The sequence below is a fragment of the Chlorocebus sabaeus genome, chromosome 20, assembly GCF_047675955.1.
Source record: "Chlorocebus sabaeus isolate Y175 chromosome 20, mChlSab1.0.hap1, whole genome shotgun sequence".
Taxonomy (NCBI): Eukaryota; Metazoa; Chordata; class Mammalia; order Primates; family Cercopithecidae; genus Chlorocebus; species Chlorocebus sabaeus.
The window spans coordinates 35585294-35605614 of record NC_132923.1 but is presented as its reverse complement, the minus strand read 5'-3'; the positions used below and the strand labels follow the sequence as shown (position 1 = coordinate 35605614).

General features: G+C 36.9%; 1 protein-coding gene across 1 annotated transcript in view; it reads right to left on the bottom strand.

Moving 5' to 3' along the window:
* The window catches only part of DPH5 (diphthamide biosynthesis 5), a 49959-nt gene that overhangs the window by 20954 nt on the left and 8684 nt on the right, over positions 1-20321 (bottom strand). Inside the window, exons 4-5 of the mRNA XM_007977803.3 lie at positions 17396-17504; positions 5547-5667 (exon numbers count right to left, since the gene is read on the bottom strand). Coding sequence (XP_007975994.2) covers positions 5547-5667; positions 17396-17504 — 230 coding nt within the window. The remainder of the gene's footprint in view (positions 1-5546; positions 5668-17395; positions 17505-20321) is intronic.

Sequence of the window (20321 nt, the reverse complement as noted above, 5' to 3'; positions counted from 1 at the left end):
AGCCAAAGTTTGTTTTTGCAAAAATAAACATAGTGCAACTGAGGAGTCTTTAATAGCCTTATGCAGATTTGCTAAGTGATTATAGAAGTGTTTCTTTTAAAGAATATCCAAGAGTTTGCTTGGAAATTATAGCAGAGTTAATATTAAATACATATTTTTAAATGTTCTTGGAGCCAGCATTGAAAGCCTTTTTCAGGTTTGAAATATATTTCTACTTGTCTGTCACATTATGGAGAAAAAAGTGAATATCTGTTATTAAGAATGTGGCCTCCCTATAATCAATGGTATAAGTCAACTTTCAGATTTCCATTAAATTATGTTTGTAAGATTTTAAAAATTTTAACCCACTTATTAATTCATTCACTTTGAGCTTCTGAAATGTTGTGATAATGAGATTTTTCATATTTTCAGTTTTCTTTACTTTTCAAATATGCTCTATAGAATCTGATTTTTAAAGTGAAGAGGGTTGAGGAGAATTTTTACAGATAAATCCTTTTTAATCAAGGAATGCATTCGTGACTTCGTCTCAATCCAGACCCCGCGTTACTTTTCCCTTGTCTTCAAACAGTCCATAATTTTTCTTCTCTATTTCTGCTTGCTAGAATGTAAGCGTCTCTGATTCATCTTAGTACCAGGACCTAGCATAATGTGAAGTACCCAGAAGACTCCATAAATGTTTACTGAATAAATTTACTCATGTGGCTGTCCTACCACTCAGTCACCAACCCATCTTAAACTATCCACCTTCTGGACAACATAAGTCTAACTCCTTCATAAAGTCTTTGTTGATATCTCCTCAAATGCTTTTTGTTCTTGGAAAGATCTATACAATTAATGCTATCTTTTATTAACCTCTAATTATATCATATATATTGGTCTTCTCTTTCTAAGTAAATTTTAAATTCTCTGTGTTTTCTTACCATGATTTATCCACACTAATCCCTATAGAACTTAACCCACAGCAAGCATTCAATAAATACATACTAATTTAAATAATGAGAATGTCAGACGATAAAACGATAAGAACTATGGTTTGAGGATTTGAAATCATGACATCCTATACTTCACAACCTGTTCCTGCTTTTGTTAATCGAGCAAGGAAGATATATTGTTTAACCTTGTTTGTCTTTTCCCAGGAAAGCTAAGAAAAGTGGCAGCTCTTAGAAAGAGAACTCAAGAGCCAAATTTCTGGTTTGTCCTTCCTGCCTCTCCATACAATAGAACTTAATTGTTCTTTAAACTTTCACATGCACAACACATTAGTTCCAAACTAGATTTCAAAGCTTTGAGAGCAGGACCCACGTCTATACTTTCTTGGTATTCCAAAAGAAACTAACTCTACATGGGGCATAGGGTAAGCACTCAATAAACACCTGTACACTGATCTTCTATTTGCCTTTCCAAAGCTTCTGAAAAGATAAGCGCTGCTTGCTCTCCTTCCTGCCACTTTTTCTTTTTCCTTTTTTTCAGACGGAGTCTCGCTCTGTCGCCCAGGCTGGAGTGCAGTGGCGCAATCTCGGCTCACTGCAAGCTCCGCCTCCTGGGTTCACGCCATTCTCCTGCCTCAGCCTCCAGAGTAGCTGGGACTACAGGCGCCCGCCACCACGCCCAGCTAATTTTTAATATTTTTAGTAGACACGGGGTCTCACCGTGTTAGCCAGGATGGTCTCGATCTCCTGACCTTGCCTGCCTCGGCCTCCCAAAGTGCTGGGATTACATGCGTGAGCTACTGTGCCCAGCCTTTCCTGTCATTTTTAATGGCTATAAGGGGAGGTTATCAGGTAGCCTGCCTCTCAGATTCTTCCTTCCCTGTTCTGTTTTAGAACCTTTCAGTACTGTTGTAAAACACACATTCTAGTGTCTGAGCTCCAATGAATCCCCATTTTTCATCCCTCAGATACATCTTCTTCTTCAGCAAAAGTCCTTTTAAAAATTATCCTTCACCTGTCATCTACTTTGACCTTCTACCCACAGCTGATCTTAACTGGATCGAACTTTGGGATAACAAGATAGATATATCTGATGGCATGGTCCACACCAACTCATAAGTCTTACAGTGTCCTTTTTAGTAAGGACTATAAAAAAGTAAGACCAGTCTCTTTTTACATGGAAAATTCAAGGACAAAATTATAAAGCTAATTAATGAGGAATGAAGCATTAAATCACACTGGCAATAAACTAAAATAAGAAAACGTCATACTAGCTGATTGCGAATATTGGCATAAGATAAAAGAAAATGTGTTAGAGAAGAGTTTATGGCCTAATCTAGATCTATAATTAATTAGATGTCAAGAATAAAAGGAGGCCAGGTGCAGTGGCTCAAGCCTGTCATCCCAGCACTTTGGGAGGTCAAGATGGGCAGATTACTTGAGGCCAGGGGTTTGAGACCAGCCTGGTTAACATGCCATCTCTACTAAAAACAAAAAAATTAACCAAGCATGGTGGCACACTTCTGTAATCCCAGCCTCAGGAGGCTGAGGCAGGAGAATCACTTGAACCTGGTAGGCAGAGGTTGCAGTGAGCTGAGACTGCACCACTGTACTCCAGCCTGGATGACAGGGTAAACCTTATCTAAAAAAAAAGGAAAAAGAAAAAAATGGAATTAAAAGGAGTGTATTCCGGCTGGAATTGATTGAACTAGCAAGAGTTAAAAGCTTTTCTGTGCCAATGGGTAATAAGACCAAGTCTGAGAATATAGACTAAATAAAACTTCAGTTAATTTCCATAAATATTTATTTAATGCCTACACTGTGGTAGACTTCCAGACATTAGGAAGAGAATAATGAGCAAGATAAAGTCTCTGCTCTTATGACGCAGTGAATAAATCAAGTTAATAAGGTAATTCATATGGCTGGTAAGACTATGAAAAAAGTAGCGTAAGGTTATAACACATCACTGAAGGGATTCAGGGTGCAGCACATGAGATTAGATAAAATTTCACTCAAGATCAGGAGTCAGCAAATTTCTGAAAAGGGGCAGACATATTTTAGGTTTTGAGGACCATATGGTCTCTGTCACAACTACCCATCACTGCTGTTGTAGCATGAAAGTGGCCGTAGATAATATATAAATGAAGGTGCATGGCCACGTTCCAATAAATCCTTATTTACAAAACAAACAGCAGGCCAGATGTGATCCATGGGTCCTTGTTTGCTAATCCCTGCTCTAGATATTAATTTCTATCCTAAGAAATGCCAATCATTAGTAAGAATGTATAATAATATTTTCTATTAAGACATACAGCCAGGCACTGTGATTCACTCCTCTAAGCCCAGCACTTTGCGGGGCCAAGGTGGGTGGATCGCTTGAGCCCAGAAATTCGAGACCAGCCTGGGCAACATGGCGAAACCCCATCTTTACAAAAAATACAAAAATTAGCTAGGTGTGGTGGCATGTGCCTGTGGTCCCATACCTAGAAGGCTGAGGTGGGAGGATCACTTGGGTAATGGGAGGTTGAGACTGCAGTGTGATGAGATTGTGACACTGCACTCCAGCCTGGGAGACAGAGCAAGACCTTGTCTCTTAAAAAACGAACAAACAAACAAAAAACTTACTGTGTTGCTTAAAATTAAATATTGTTAAATAATAGAGAATTGGTTATATTATGCAAATAGCTTAAAAATTTTTGGCAAACAGGCCGGGCGCGGTGGCTCACGCCTGTAATCCCAGCACTTTGAGGGGCAGAGGCGGGCAGATCATGAGGTCAGGAGTTTGAGACTAGCCTGGCCAATATGGCAAAACCCCATCTTTACTAAAAATACAAAAATTAGCCGGGTGTGGTGGCAGGCACCTGTAATCCCAGTTACTCGGAAGGCTGAGGCAGGAGAATCGCTTGAACCCAAGAGGCGGAGGCAGCAGTGAGCCAAGATCGCGCCACTGCAATCCAGCCTGGGTGACAAGAGCAAGGCTCCATCTCAAAAAAAAAAAAAAAAAAAAAGGCCAGGTGCAGTGGCTCACGCCTGTAATCCCAGCACTTTGGGAGGCTGAGGTGGGTGGATCACGAGGTCAGGAGATGGAGACCACCCTGGCTAACACAGTGAAACCCTGTCTCTACTAAAAAACTACAAAAAATTAGCCAGGTGTGGTGGCGGGCACCTGTAGTCCTAGCTACCCAGGGAGTCAAGGCAGGAGAATCGCTTGAACCCGGAAGCCGGAGAGGTTGCAGTGAGCCAAGATTGCGCCACTGCACTCCAGCCTGGGCAACAGAGTGAGACTCTGTCTAAAAAAAAAAAAAATGTGGCAAACAGAAATCTTTTCTACTGTTCTGAATATCTGTATTTAATAAACAGAGGCCAAAATCATGGGTTTATCTGCCCTGATGTTGTGCTATGTGATAGACATTTTGGTGAGTGATTTCACACAGTTTCACTAAGACAGTACAATTCAAAGTATCTCAGGACCAATGCCAGTATGTGAGCTTTGTGTTACCAGTAAATGATGAAGTAACTACAGGAGTAAGAATATGTACAAAATTTATAGTAACTTGACACTGACATAAAAGATTGAAAATTTAAAAATCAAACATATGTTTTAAACAACCCAACCATGGTTCTTTACCATAAATAGTTTGAGAAGTACTGCTCTATACAACTCCATGAAGTAGGAGGAATTATTCCTATTTGATAAATATGAAGGCTAAGGAATGTTTACAGTATTCTCTAGCTAGTAAGTAGTAGCACTGGGATTTTGTCTTCTGATTCCAAGTAGAAGTATCATTTCAAAGTTATCAAAAATGTCAGTTAGCTGTGTTCTGTTCAGTCACAGATGAAGTCTTTGATACCAGTATTTCTTTCTACAACATATGCTACTAAAATAGGGGCTGATTAGCAAATGTGAGTCAGTAAAATTTCAGTGCCTCTGCTAGAAAGAAAACACCATGCCTTTCTGAATCTCAGTACTATTATCTGGGTAAACAAAGACAGTGATCCCAGCCAGCTCTTTCCACACAAAACAGGAAATAGGATTTGAGCAAGATGGTACAGTGAAATGAGCTATTACTAAAAGGCTATCTGATTCTCCCAGTTCTGCCACCAATTGACTAGGTGACATTGGGGAAATAATTCAATATTCTGGGCCTCAACTTCATCTGTAAAACAGGCTTCAGTAAGATGATCTCCAGAGTCTCTTTTAGATCTATCATTGTGAATCTGATAGCATCAAGACTGCAGTATTCAAAGAATCTCCCTAGGAAGGTGCAGGATGGTCCTTGGTAAGACTTGCTCAGTGCATGTCTATTGGATTGCAGTAAATCCTTGATGGACAAATGAGTAAGATATGGAATACTGGAGAGGATCTACTAGGGCATAAGAGGGAGCAGCATAACTATGGTGTGTATGCAGAAATAACCACGTGGTACCTGAAGCAGAAGATGCATGTCTCTCTGAGAGTGTAGGAAAGAGTGTGGTCTGCATAGAATGGCTAGACTGTGTCTTTTCTTACCTCTAGCTAATTATCCATACAACAGTTTTTACCTTAACACAAAATCAAAAAAAAGAAAAGTATGATAGTTCCATATTGTTACTTCAAGGAAATTCCCAAACCCTTACCTAGTAAACATAATGTGTGCATGCCATTTTGTCTGTTCTTCTTCACTTTGTCAAAGAAGCTTTCTGGTCTCCAAGTGTCTGTCCAAAAAACAATAGAAACTGTCTCTCCAAACTTATATAACTAGAAAAAAAAAGCACATTAATTAATGATGGAACAATTCGCTACTATTTCATAGATAAGGAGAGAATTTAATCATTTTACAACCAAAATAAAACATGAAAACCCAACTTGAAATGGGTTGGGGATCAAATCTGTTACAAAAAAGGTAACAGGAACTTCTCTTTGGTTCATGGTAGCTGGTGTCTTTCTGATGCCAGTAGTAGGTAAATTTCAGTAATAAGTTTCTAGTATTTCTGCATTCTGTATAGGAACATGTATAACAATTTCATAATTTAGCTATATAGTGTTGCTAAAAATACTGAAGTGCAAAGAACCCAGGAGAAAAAAAAAAAAAGAGAGTTCTGAGCAATCAGAGCAGGGTTCACAAAGTTAATATTGTTCCCATTTTACAGATGAGACATCAAGGCTTAGAAAGATCAACTGACTTAGCTAGTCACATAGCTAACTAATATAAAAACAAATACTTAAATCTAGTCTGAGGGAATGCTCCTTTTCATCACATTATCTCAATAAAACCAAGTATATACTCACTCCTGCCATTGTTCCAAACCTACAGTCCCTTAATTTGGCAAGATTCTATTTGTTCCCTCACTACAGAGTTCAGGGGTGAGGGCCTTTTTCCAAACCTCCTCTTTAACCCTCATGTGGCCTACCCCACTTCACCATCACTATAACCAAGAAGCTTGCTTCTCTGATCCAGACTGGCTGAACTAGTTCACTTAAGTAAGTCCAATTTCAAATCTTACGCTGAGAAAATCTACTTTTGAATTGTGGCTCTGTAACTTGTTGGGTGTGTGATATTACCCTAAGACTTTATCTCTAAAATAGGAATAGTGATAAAATTCTGTTCTTCCTACTCCTTAGGTTGTGAGGATCATATTACATGTAAAAAGTTATTCAAACTGTGAAACAATAGGTTAATATTAGTTCTTATCTCAGCACTAAGCAAAGGATATTTATTTTCAAAGACTTAATATAAAACAGAATACTAAAGTTGTATAAAGATTTCATTATTCAATTTAAATAGTACTTGAAATAATTTATAATAGAACTGGTAAGCACTAGACTCTGAAAGTCCCATCTAGTCCTCTGCCACAAATTAACTGTGTGCCTGAAATAGCCGTGTGACTTCAGGAAGTCACTTTTCTCAGCCTTGGGTTCTTCATTTAAAAATGCAGAAACTGGTCTGGAGCAAGGATTAGTCATCCTCTGCTTCCAGTAGCCTAAGGCTTGTCAAATCAGTTTCAGAGGCTCGGCAAGAGATGAGGGGAAGACAGGCAGGAAGGAAACAGAGAAAGTGGGGCATTCAGGTGCTTCATCCTTAATTCCCTAGAGCAGCTCGATGTTTCTGAGTTTTTACAAAATGAGGTCCTATAAACTATAATCAATACTCATAATGGTGACTTTCAGTTCTAAAGGGAAGGTTCACCATGTTCCTCATAGGCCACAGTCTACATCTTACCTACCAACAAGCTTTACTCCAAAGTCCATTTGAAAGCTGCCTAAAAACGTATTCTCTCATAGAAGTTATGCTATTCAGTAGCAATCAAATTCACAGGTCAGTGTACAAAGACCCATGTAACTCCAAGTATTCAGTCATGAAACTTCCTGCCATATGTGACAAGGTTTCTCTGTAACAAATGTATTCCTGGTTCCAATGTGGAATGCCAGGAATATGTTCACTCTGTGCCAAGCTACCAGGAATGGTCCAGGCCCTGCTGAGGGGTTTCGTTATTATTATTAGGTGATGAGAGGCAAACTTAGCCAACATATACTTATTACAGATCATCTACTATGTACCAGGTATTATGCTAGTCACAGGTTTAAAATGACAGGCAAAACACAGCTCCGGCTCTCATGGATTGTGCAGTCTTGCTCATGTCTCATACAGCAGGGAAAGGCTCTGCAGTCATGACACTGGTTCTTACTATGACTAATCATGGACAAGTCAAGTAATGTTTCCAAGCCTTGGGAGGAACCCTTCTACAAAATGGGTATAATAACTGTAAACATAAAAACGTGGTTTTTTAGGGTTGAATGACACAAAGTATGCAGAGTGCCTAGTAGTGCCTTGCACATGGAAAAGTCTCAGTGTTAGGAATTTGATGATATAATAATGATAATGTTTTAATAATGATGATGTTCTAAAATGCTGTGCCCTGCTATAATCCAACTGCTTTTCTTATTGGAGTAAGCTCAAAAATATTATTAAATATTTGAAACTACATTTATGATTTCATTCTGACAAGTTCAACTGTTCACATTCAAAAAAGGATTTTTCACATCTCTGATCAAATTATGAAATATTAGTATTATTCCATTAAAAAACTTCAAGGTAAAATTGTTAAAAAATTATATATGCAATAATACATACTTTAAATGAGTGTTGAATAAGAGTCATGGGAATACAGTCATGGAAGGAAATAAGTTCTTCATTCAAAAAGTAAGTAATAGACCACTTAAGAAAGAACTGAGATGCAAGTCACATATAAACACTTTCTAAAGCATTTTGTGTAGTAGTGTCTTTGAATTGTCTAATTTGAGAGATTAAAGAAAACCTCACACAAGCACTGCTCTCCAGGACCCTGATTTATAAACTGTAACCACTCCTATAGCTGTGGTGCAAACTTCTTCAGTGAATCCTGGAATATTATGCAAACAATTTCACCATATGTCAATACCTCGAAGAACAAAAGAACCAGTTCTTTGTGTTTCACAATCCAAGGGCTCACCAGTGAACTATACAAAATCACACAGTGATGAGAACTGAGATTGCAGAAGCCTAAGTATTGAGCCATCCTATAATACTAATATAAGCCTTTGTGCTGTAATCACTTTTCCTCCAAAACATTATCTGCAAATCTAAATTTAAAGACTACAGAAACAGCTCTTTTGTAAGAAACAGTAGGTAAACACAGGCCTTTTTAAATTTTAACCTGGAGTAACCTATAGAGAAAGCAGTTTACCTAACTTATATTGGATTATGTTTTATCTAAGACAAAAACCAAAAAAACTCAACTCAAAACATCCACTCATTAGGCATAAGGCACAATCTAGTCAGAAGATGCACAAGAAAGACAATAGCAGGTAGTAATAATTATTATTAAATATGCTATAGACTCTAAGCATTATAAGAATTCAGCATTTCCCCCACTCAGAAGGCATCTGAAGGCATCTTCTGAAAACACAAGGTGTAAGCCAGACCTTGAAAGACAGTTAAGATTTAAGACTGGAGAAGCAAACATGGGGAAAGAATGAGATACTATGAACAAAGTAACAGAGCTGGGAAGTCTTGAGCAATATTTAGAATGGCATTAAGCAATTACCTAGAAATAGCTAACTGTACCTGACTTCTCTCTAAACATATATCTAATTCCTGACATCTTATTTAGTGCCAATTCCTGTAAATTCTGCTGTATAGTTTATGTAGCTGACTAGTCATTTCTTTCCCTACAACTATGATTTGAGCCCTCAATGTCACTTGCCTGAATAACCTTAACACTCTCCTAATTCATCTCATAGCCATCAATATTTCTTTCCTTTTAGAAGCATAGATGCTTTGTAAAACTCCATTTTAGACTTCAATGCTTTTGTTACTTTGTATAATAAAAATATTTTCTGTGGTATTTAAGTTAAAAAATCTGTTAAATTAAGAAAAATTAAACTTGCTAAGAACTCTATTAAGCCCTGCAAGTATCATATATTTATATCCTAAATTAAATCAGTGAAATCTGTGAAGTGAAAGAAAGCCAAGCCAGCAAAACTGTCAAAAAATGTACCACAAAACCACATAATCAAGAGTGATTAGTTTTCTGTTCTATACAGAATACTGGTCTTGGGGTTGGGTTTTGTTTGTTGTTGTTTTTATCCCCACATACAATTTGCTTACCATTGATGTAACACTGATTTTTGATGACACTAAGAAAGAGTATGCACATGGTCACACACTAGGTACATAAAGTTGAATGACTATGTGGACAGAAGAGCTACAGGATTTATAATGAGAGCCACTTGTAAATTAAATTTTAAAATGACAATTTAGAGCATATAATTTCAAAGACAAGATCGAACTCCATGGTGGAAGGCAGGGGGTTGGGGGAAAAAATAAATAAGAAATTCAACCCAGCAAGTACTTGTTACATATTGATTACATGCATGGCACTGTGATAGACTGCAACGGCAGACAGGAAAATCAGTAAATCAAAGCATTTATAATATAAAATCATAAACATATATAACATGGCTTGGGTGTGTCCCCACTCAAATCTCATCTTGTAGTTCCCATAATCCCCACATGTCGTGGGAAGGACCTGGTAGTGGGAGGGTGAAGGTGGGGGCAGTTACCTCCATGCTGTTCTCGTGATATTGAGTTCTCACGAGATCTGATGGTTTCATAAGGGGCTTCCCCCCTCTTTACTCTGCACATCTCCTTGCTGCTGTCATGTGAAGAAGGCTGTGTTTGCTTTGCCTACAGCCATAATTGTAAGTGTTCTGAGGCCTCCCCAGCCATGCTGAACTGTGACTCAATTAAACTTCACAGTTTATTGACCTCAAAGTCAATTTAACCTCAAAATTGAGTCAAATTGACCTCAATTTCCCAGTCTTGGGTATGTCTTTATGAGAAGCATGAGAATGGACTAATACAACATACAAGTAACTGAACATTCTATATAGGATGGGGATTAATTTACCAAAATTGTTTTAATAGAAGAATGGCACAATTAGATTTACAATTTAAAAAGAAAACTATGAAGTAGGAAAAAAATGATGGTGAGGTGGCTACTAAAAAAAATAATGATTAGAACCAGTAATAAGTGGAAACAAAAAAGAAGAAAAAAAATTAAACATGCTCATGACTTAGCAGGTAGTCAAAAACTGTTGCTAAGTGACTAAAAGGATAGAAAGAGCTTAGATTATTTTCTTCTAAGACCACAGAAGATGTAGAACTCTAGATGATAAAACCTAGCTTAATACAAAGAACACTAAAACTAGGTGTTCTTTGTATTAAGCTAGAGTTTTTCATTACTACGTTAGTCCCTGGACAACAATGAAACCAATTAATGATTCTGAAAACTAACAACAAGAATCACTACAAGGTTGACAATGCTGACTATCACACTGAATGTTGTGGTATTAAAAAAAAGGGAGGAAATGAGTTGTTACTTTCGGAAAGTAACATACATTTTTCCAAACTAGAAATGCATTATATAAACAGATGAACATATGGCAATACTCAAGGTCACTCATGCAATAGCAAGAGAAAGTGGAAACATTTCACAATGATAGGAAATTATACAACCTTTTCTCTGAAGTCAGTCACAACTGATAATGCAGTTTTTATCTAGAAATCATTGCTACCTAGTTTCATGGAATTGTCTCATTTATCTGCCTTTCAAAATGTTTTAAAACCATTTCAGTTACCAAATTTCTACAAGAGAACTAATATATTCTATCACACAAATGATTAATACAATAAAATTATATATAAAGAAGTATTTCAGAATTTTTAATTTCTTCTAATATTTGTTTGGCCTATAAGATTAAGTAAATATACACATACTAAGTGTTGAATAAAAAGACTGAAATATGCCAAAATTGGTAATTGTGGATACCTCTAGGTGGTGGTACTATGGATGCTTTTTAATTTTCTTTTTATAATCAATATATCTTCCTAATTTTCTGTAAGTATAGAAATCATTTATTATCAAGGAAAATGGTTCTTCTAAAGCAGGAACAATGCTAAATGGAAGCAATTCTGACTGTATGTCTAAGCTAACTGCTTCTGCAGAAATGTTAAACTCAAGAATTCAAGAAAAGGGCTTTATTCTCCTATCTTCTGTGTATTGAGAAAAATCTCTGATTTATTAAGATTGATCCTCAATTTATTAAGCAAATTTTCATTACCACGACATCTGAACACAACCAACATGCCTGGCTTTAGACATACAAATAGGCTTTTCTTTCATTAGAAAAATCTGAAAAATGTTAAACAATTATAAGTGTTAGAAATATCTGTTAGGAATTTAAAAACATGATTTTAAAGTATATGTGTTTATAACTATTATTTTAATGTGAAAAATCCTAAAATTTACTGAATGAAAATTTGAGTACCTAATAGTATCTCAGTCAAGATAATCTTTGCCAAATGTTGGTAAAGAGGCTGGCTTTTTGGCTTCCAAATCTATAAGATATTAGAGCTTATCTAGGTTAGTAATTTTCATACATTTTACTGGCACTTAGTGTACATTTAGTTCTTTTTTTCTAAATGAACTACTCTTAAGTAAAACATCAATAGAGTTAAAGATAATAATTGGGCTCCCTGAAGATCTAAATATTTGTTATTTGTTGTTATGTCACTACTTCATTATCTGCAGAATCCCTAAAGCATCTTCATACATCATGGTGCGGTTTGAAAACCAGCTCTCTCATCCAATCTCCCTCCCAATCCTCAACACATACCCTTACGGTAAAGAAATCTGAGATCCAGAGAAGTAGGGTGATGCCTTAGTTACTGCCTAGGCAAGAAGTAAAACCAAGGCCTTTTAATTTGAAGTTAAATTCTAAATCTTTTCCATTATATTTTTCCTCTACCAATTCTACCCAATATGTGGTCAATTTTTATTCAACATACATATTGTGTTAACTGACTCCCTAGATAGCCAAGGTTTCTTTGGTATTTATTTATGTGCATATTTGTATGTATGTGTGTGTTTCTGCAATATCTTACAAATTCCCTAAAGTGCTTCTAAGACTCTCTCTTTTAACTACACTTCTCTCTCTGTTGGGAATGTCTTCTGCCCTTTTGCCTATCTAGCTAACTTCTTATAATTCATTTTTTTAACCACTTTACTGCATTATCATTCACGTAACAATGACCCTTTCAAGCGTATAATTCAACACTTTTTAGTAAATTACCACGCTGTGCAACCATTGCCATACTTAGTTTTAGAACATTTTTCATCTCCCAACTAAGATCCCTTATGTCCATTCACAGTTAATCCCTGTAATGCCCAGCCCCAAACAACCATTAATTACTTTCTGTCTCTACAGATTTGCCTTTTGGGGGACACTTCATATAAACGGAATCAAATAATACATGGTCTTCTATGTCTGGCTTCTTTCATTTAACATATATGTGCTTAATATCTACCCCATGACTTTAACTCTTCCCAAGACATTAGTAGAGCCTTCCAGGCAACATCCATACCCTCAAGAGTCTGGGAGTAAGATAAACATAATACTACTCTTCCACATAATCAATTCTATGATTAATCTATGGTCCTGAAAGCACAGGAAGACTGGCACAGGGCTCTTACTGAAAGGAGGCAACTGCTCTAGCAATGACAAGTTTAACAGAACCAACCAAAGTAGGAAACCAATTGAGCAATAGTAATAGAAGAGTCCAGCCCTACAGACAAGTTTTTGTGGGGTACAAACCATAATAACAGTGATAGTGAAGATGATGCATAAAGACCCCAATTCCTTTCCTAGGACTATCAGTAAGGCAGAAGTGGCTCTCTACATCTCCCCAAATCTCAATTCTCTTAATAGAAAATGCTCCTAAGTTCACTTTCTAAATCTTCTCTTATGCCATACTCCATACAGAACAAGCCACCATCATCTTTCCTCTAAATGACTATAATTAGCCTCCTAATTGATTTCCTCAATTCAAATCTTGCCTGGCAGTAATTCAATCTTCATGTATTGGCCAAAGATTATGTTTTTAAAAATTTATCAGATCAAGTATTTCTATTGCTTAAAACCCTTCAATGTCAATCTATGTCACTTACGATAACATCTAAACTCCTAATGTTGGATGAGAGTCTAGTGATCCAGCCCTGTCCACCTATCCAACCTCAGGTCACTCTTCCCCTTGCCTGCTACGGTCCAACAGCCTTTCCTTGGTTCCTTTAACAAGCCAAGCTCATTCTCACTTCAGGACCTTTGTACCGACTGTTCCCTCTGTATAGAATATGCTGGTTCCTTCTTGATTCATATCTAACTTAAATGTCACCTTCTTAGAGATACCTCCCCGACCTCAGTAGTGACTTAGTCACTCTAAACACCAGTCTACTTGAATTTCTTATACTTACCAATATCTAATATTTATCATTTTATTGTTGTCTCTTCTGCCCACTAAAATAGAAGCTCTTTGAGAGCAGGGACCCTATTGGTCAAGTTTATTACTGTATCCAAAGGCACTTAGAAAAATAACTAGGTTAACAGTATTTGTTGAATGAATGGATCACTATTCTCTTTAAAGATGTCTAACTTGGAAGTCTCTAATACACTTTTTATTTTACAAGGAAATTTTTCATCAGAAATATGGAGTTTGTGGTAGATAATTTTATTTTATGGCAAGCCTATAAGTGCATATCAGCTGGCTGTGTATGTGAATGTCTGTGTGTATGAAGGAGTGTTAGATAGTTAAACAACTATTTTTACCATCATAGTGATGAACAAAAATTTTCTGTTGGCTAATAAAACTACAAAGGTAATGAACTCAGTGGTTGATTCTGAACTCTGCATGTTATTTCTTTAGAAAACAACAAAAACAACAGAATAGTTCAAAGGGGGTCGATATATTGATAGCTGAAAAGTCTGCCTATTTCTAGGTTAGAAATTTCACACTGCTACTCTTTAAGGCAAAGACGTTAGAAAGCATGTATGGTTCAGGTTTGTCACAACATCCAAAGTATATTTCTGTTCAATAACTTGATGACTGGTTTTGAACTCATGGAAAGCTCTTTCATGGAGATGACAGAATGCCTTTTCACAGTGGTTCTCACTTCCCTTTTAAAAAATTGAGCAAGAGAGTATGGCAAGATAACCCCTCAACAGCCTACATTTAACAAGTGTATACCGGGAATTAAAAACCTACTCTTCCAATCCTGCCATGACAAATGAAAGATAATACAGTTCTCTCACTTTCTAAGTTTTTAATTTGTCTAGGTTGGTGGTTCTCAAAGTATGGTACCTGTAGCAATAGCTTCAGCATCATCTGAGAATTTGTTAGAAATATAAATTCTCAGACCCCATCCCAGATCTACTATATCAGAAAGTCTGAAGATGAAGCCCAGCAACCTGTCTTACAAGCCCTCCAGGTGATTCTAATAAATACTAAAGTCTGAGAACCACAGATTTAGGTTATTGTTTCTTCCATAAGCACTAGTCCAAACAGTAAAAAGGCCAGCTATTATAAGGAAGAAGACTTTGTCAAAGTACTTGCATTATGCAGGATATCTATAAATTTATTTTAAAATTTAAGTTTTATGCATATGATTTGTAATGCTTTTTATATTAGAAAACTGTATAAAATGAATCAGTAATTACCTCTTCTGATATGAATTTCAGTGGTACAAGATGTATATCTTCATGGAAATGTCATCACTATATAAGACAGAACCTAGAAAGGCACCTCCTGTTTCTCACACAAATAGTTGTTTCATATTCAGATTAGATAATAAAACTAAGCTGGGGTAAAAATGGTGTGTGGCTGTTTAGAGAAATCCCACACACAATTGTGAGAAAGTTTTTTGAAAAATAATATATTATATATGGATATGACTGTAGGTGCTTGTATGAAGACTGCAAATTCTCACAGTAAATTCCCACTCAAATACCTTCACCCATTTTAGACATAAGAACAATTATACTTTACCTATCTATCAGTGTGGAGGATCAGAAGGACAGGATCACCCAGGTTTAGTTTTAACCAGTCTATAAAACAGATTTACAAGGGATGTGTTCTATTTTTATGCTTAAAAAAGAAGCAAAAAAAAAATTTAAAATAGCTATAATTTAGAGCAAAATATGATGGAGAAAGGGCTAGTTAATTTTCTTTACAAGACATAAAATTATATGAAATATGATAAAAATGTATGTTCTATTAGCTTAAGGTTTACACATCTTTATTTATCAAATGATAATTTCTCTCCTTTTTTTCTTTCTTCTAGCATTTATCAATTCTTTTTTTTTTTTTTGAGATGGAGTTTTCATTCTTGTTGCCCAGGCTGGAGTGCAATGGTGCCATCTCGGCTCACTGCAATCTCCGCCTTGCGTGCTGGGGTGATTCTCCTGCCTCAGCCTCCCCAGAAGCTGGGATTACAGGTGCCTGCCACCACGCCCAGCTAATTTTTGTATTTTTAGTAGAGACGGGGTTTCACCATGTTGGCCAGGCTGGTCTCGAACCTCTGACTTCAGGTGATCCACCCGCCTCGGCCTCCCAAAGTGCTGGGATCACAGGCGTGAGTCACCGCGCCCAGCCATCAGTTATCAATTCTTAAAAGGCAGCACTGTCACAAGCTTGTCCAATCCGCCTTATTTTGTGGTTGTTTTTCTGTTTTGTTGTGTTTTAGGCTTTTAGCAGCCTGAAGCCTTGGTTTTTAGTTTCTGTCTCTAGTGATAAGCAGAAAAGAGGGAAGAGGAAGCAGCTTTACTGGCTCAACCAGCAACAGAAACTAAGATTTCTCTCCCTTGGACACCCGCAGAAGGGAAGAATACTGGACTAGGGATCAAGAGTTTTAGCTCCATCTATGCTACCACCTACCTGAATGACCTTGGGAACATATTTTGGCATCATTTTCTCCATCCCTATAGCATTCTTTGTAGCACTAACACTTTATGGTTTTATGAATAGCATTCAACTTACTCCAACACAGAAATGTTCAGAAGGGTTTCAAAATGTAAAAAAAGACTTGAATGGGCAAGGTTTTTTAAAAGTATGCATTTTGGGCAAAAAAGCAAAATTCCATGCTAATTTAAACATAACAACTAAGAGCAAGTGGTGAATATTGTCAGGTCAATCATTTATACTTTTTCTCTAGTTCTTCACAAACACAGGCAACATTTTGACATAAAAAGCCAGTATTAGTCAATTAAATTGAACTATTCTCTCCAAGTCATACAGAAAATATAGTCCTCTAAAGCTATAGACATAGAATTGGTGCCTGATGCTAACATATCTTCTTGAAAGTATCTATTTTTAAATTATGCGTTTCAGGAAGACACACTGGGGAATACTTTATTTCATAGATTCTAAGATGCATGTTGTTTTCCTGTTATGATATATCTGAAAATAGGACTATGTCTTAACAATCGATGATGTCTTAAAACCACTGTTAGCCAAGCAGCAGTCATAGTTGTCATGGATTATCCATGTGTGAACATCAGAATACAAACACCAAGCTTGGAAAATGAATGTCAGTAGCTAAGAAGTAAATCTTGGAAACAATTGTGGGGCACTCTAACCCCTTAGAACCAAGACTGTTGGACACAAAAATGACTAACTTTATACATCAATAACTGCAAATCTGGTTTAAAAGCCTACATCCCTGGCGTTTAGCTTTTATACTGATTCCACTAAGAAATGCAGCATCACAATGCTCTTGACAGCACACAAAACAATACTGTATGAAACATCATGGCCCTCGACAATGCTGAGTGAGTCATTTGGATTAGTTTATATTTTCCTTTTTATGTAAGTACAAGTTGGATATAAGGTTAAAACAATTTTCTAGTTAAATCTAAATGTTCTACTCCAATAAGGTGGAAAACCTAGCATTAAAAAAATTAGTGTTAAAAAATTCAGAATATGTATATAAGTAGTCTAGTATCAAATAATAGTATGTTTTATGATTCATAAAATACAAATAAACGTATTTTCAATTTGTGGAAAAATAAAACCTTTTTGTTTAATTCCACTGAAAAACCTCCTTTGTTGCATTACCTGTAAACCACAGCAGCCTACAGCATTCATTATGGAGGCATTGTGAATAACTCTATAAGGAATTCCCAGCTTTGTTGCTCTTAGAACAAGATCACTGTGTGTTGTAGCCCTGTAGTGAGAAAAGATTAGATTGGATTAAAGCAAACAACACTTTCAAGACAGTAAAGCTATAATATTTCCTAAGTTCATGTCAATTAAAGAGACAGGAGCACTGCATTTCTTCAAATTCTTCTACACACCTGCATAAGGCTTTCATCTGAGCTTTTTAGCAAGAAAATGCAAGACTAAACATGCCCTTCAAAATGTTGAGTTGCTACTATAACACTCCGAAAGCAGCCTTGGCTGTTTTCTTTACTTGCCTTTACTTGCCCTTTGTCCTGTAAATACCCGAAAAAGACATCTAAGAAATATAAGCTCAGCAACTTAACTCTTGAGCAGCAATTCTTAAGCTCTTTGGTCTCAGAGCCCTTTTAAATTCTTAAAATTACTGCTCTAAAATTCTAAATTAGGGCACAACTAGAATCACTGCTCTATTTTGAAGGCTTTGTTTTTGTATTTAAAATATAAGGCAGAATATACAGATACACCATGAAGATACTGCAAGTTTGGGTCAAGATAACCACAATAATGTAAATATTAAAATATAGTCAGCCACATGGATTATTTTAGTTTCTTATACATATAAAAGTTATGTTTATACTAAACTGTAGTCTGTTAAGTGTGTAATAACATCATGTCCAGAAAATGTGCACATCTTAGTTTAAAAATACTTTATTGCTAAAAAATGCTAACAATCATCTGAGCCTTCAGTGAGTCGTAATCTTCTTGCTAGTGGATGGTCTTGCCTCCATGTTGATGGCTGCTAACTGATCAGGGTGGTGGTTGCTGAAGATGGGGGTGGCTGTGACAATTTCTTAAAATAAAACAATGAAATTTGCTGCATTGATTGACTTTTCCTTTCATGAAAGATTTCTCTGTAGCATGCAATGTTGTGTGATACCATTTTACCCACAGTAGAACATCTTTCAAAATTGGAGCCAGTATTCTCAAACCCTGCCAGTAATCTAATCAACTCAGTTTATGTAATATTCTAAATCCTGTGTTGTCATCTCAGCAATGTTCACAGTATCTTCATCAAGAATAGATTTCATCTCATGAAACCACTTTCTTTGTCCGTCCTTAAAAAGCAACTCTTCATCTGTTCAAGTTTTATCCTAAGATTGGAGTAATTCTGTTGTATCTCAGACTCCACTTCTAATTTTAGTTCTCTTGCTATTTCTACCATATCTACAGTTACTGCCTGCAATGAAGTCTTGAAGTCCTCAAAGTCATTCATGAGGGTTGGAATCAACCTCTCCCAAACTGCTAATAATGTGGATATTTTTACCTCCTCTCATGAATCATGAGTATTTTAAATGACATCTAGAATGGTGAATCCTTTCTGGAAGTTTTTCAATTTACTTTGCCCAGACTCATCAGAGAAATCACTATCTAGGGCAGCTATAGTCTCACATAATGTATTTCTTAAATAAAAAGACTTGAAAGTCAAAATTACTCCTTGATCCATGAGCTGTAGAATAGATGTTGGGTTAGCAGGCATAAAAACAACAGTAATCTTCTTGTACACTGCCTGAGCTCTTGGGTGACCAAGTGCATTATCAATGAGCAATAATGTTTTGAAAGAAATCTATTTTTTTGAGCAATAGGTCTCAAGGGTGGGTTTAAAGTATTCAGTGAACCATGCTGTAAACAGATGTGCTGTCATTCAGGTTTTCTTGTTCCACTTACAGTACACAGGGAGAACAGATTTAGGTTAATTCTTACAGGCCCTAGGATTTTCATAAGATTATATATCTGAGCAATGGCTGCAACCTAGAGTCACCAGCTGCATTAGCCCTACCAAGAGTTAGCCAGTCCTTTTAAGTCCGGCATTCACTTCTCCTCTCTAGCAATTAAAGTCCTACAAGGCATCCTCTTCCAATAGAAGGCTGTTTCATCCACACTGAAAATCTGTGAAGTGATTCATCAGTTATCTTAGCTAGACCTTCTGGATAACTTGTTTCCACATTTTGTTATCCATAAAAGCTCACACATTTATGTTATAGAGACAACTTTTTTCCTTAAACTTCATGAACCAATCTCGGCTAGCTTGGAACTATATTTCTGCAGCTTCCTCACCACTGTCAGCCTTCACAGACTTGAAGAGAGTTCGGGCCTTGCCCTGGATTAGATTTCAGCTTAAGGGAAGATTGTGGCAGGTTTGATCTTCTATACAGAATACCAAAACTTTCTCCCTATCAGCAATAAGTCTGTTTTACTTCCTTATCATTTGTGCATTTGTAAGAGTAGAACTTTTAATCTCCTTTAAGAACTTTTCTGGCCGGGCGCGGTGGCTCACGCCTGTAATCCCAGCACTTTGGGAGGCCGAGGCAGACGGATCACAAGGTCAGGAGATCAAGACCATCCTGGCTAACGCAGTGAAACCTCATCTCTACTAAAAATACAAAAAGTTAGCCGGGTGTGGTGGCAGGTGCCTGTAGTCCCAGCTACTCGGGAGGCAGAGGCAGGAGAATGGCGTGAACCCGGGAGGTGGAGCTTGCAGTGAGCCGAGATCACACCACTGCACCCCAGCCTGGACGACAAAGTGAGACTCCTTCTCAAAAAAAAAAAAAAAAAAGAAGTTTTCCTTTGCATACATAACTTGGCTGTTTGGTGAAAAAGGCCTAGTTTTCAGCCTATCTTGGCTTTCTTTTTCAAGACAGAGTCTCGCTATGTCACCCAGGCTGGAGTGCACTGGAGCGATCTTGGCTCACTGCAACCTCCACCTCCCGGGTTCAAGTAATTCTCCCTACCTCAGCCTCCTGAGTAGCTGGGATTACAGGCACCCGCCACCATGCCCAGCTAATTTTTGTATTTTTTAGTAGAG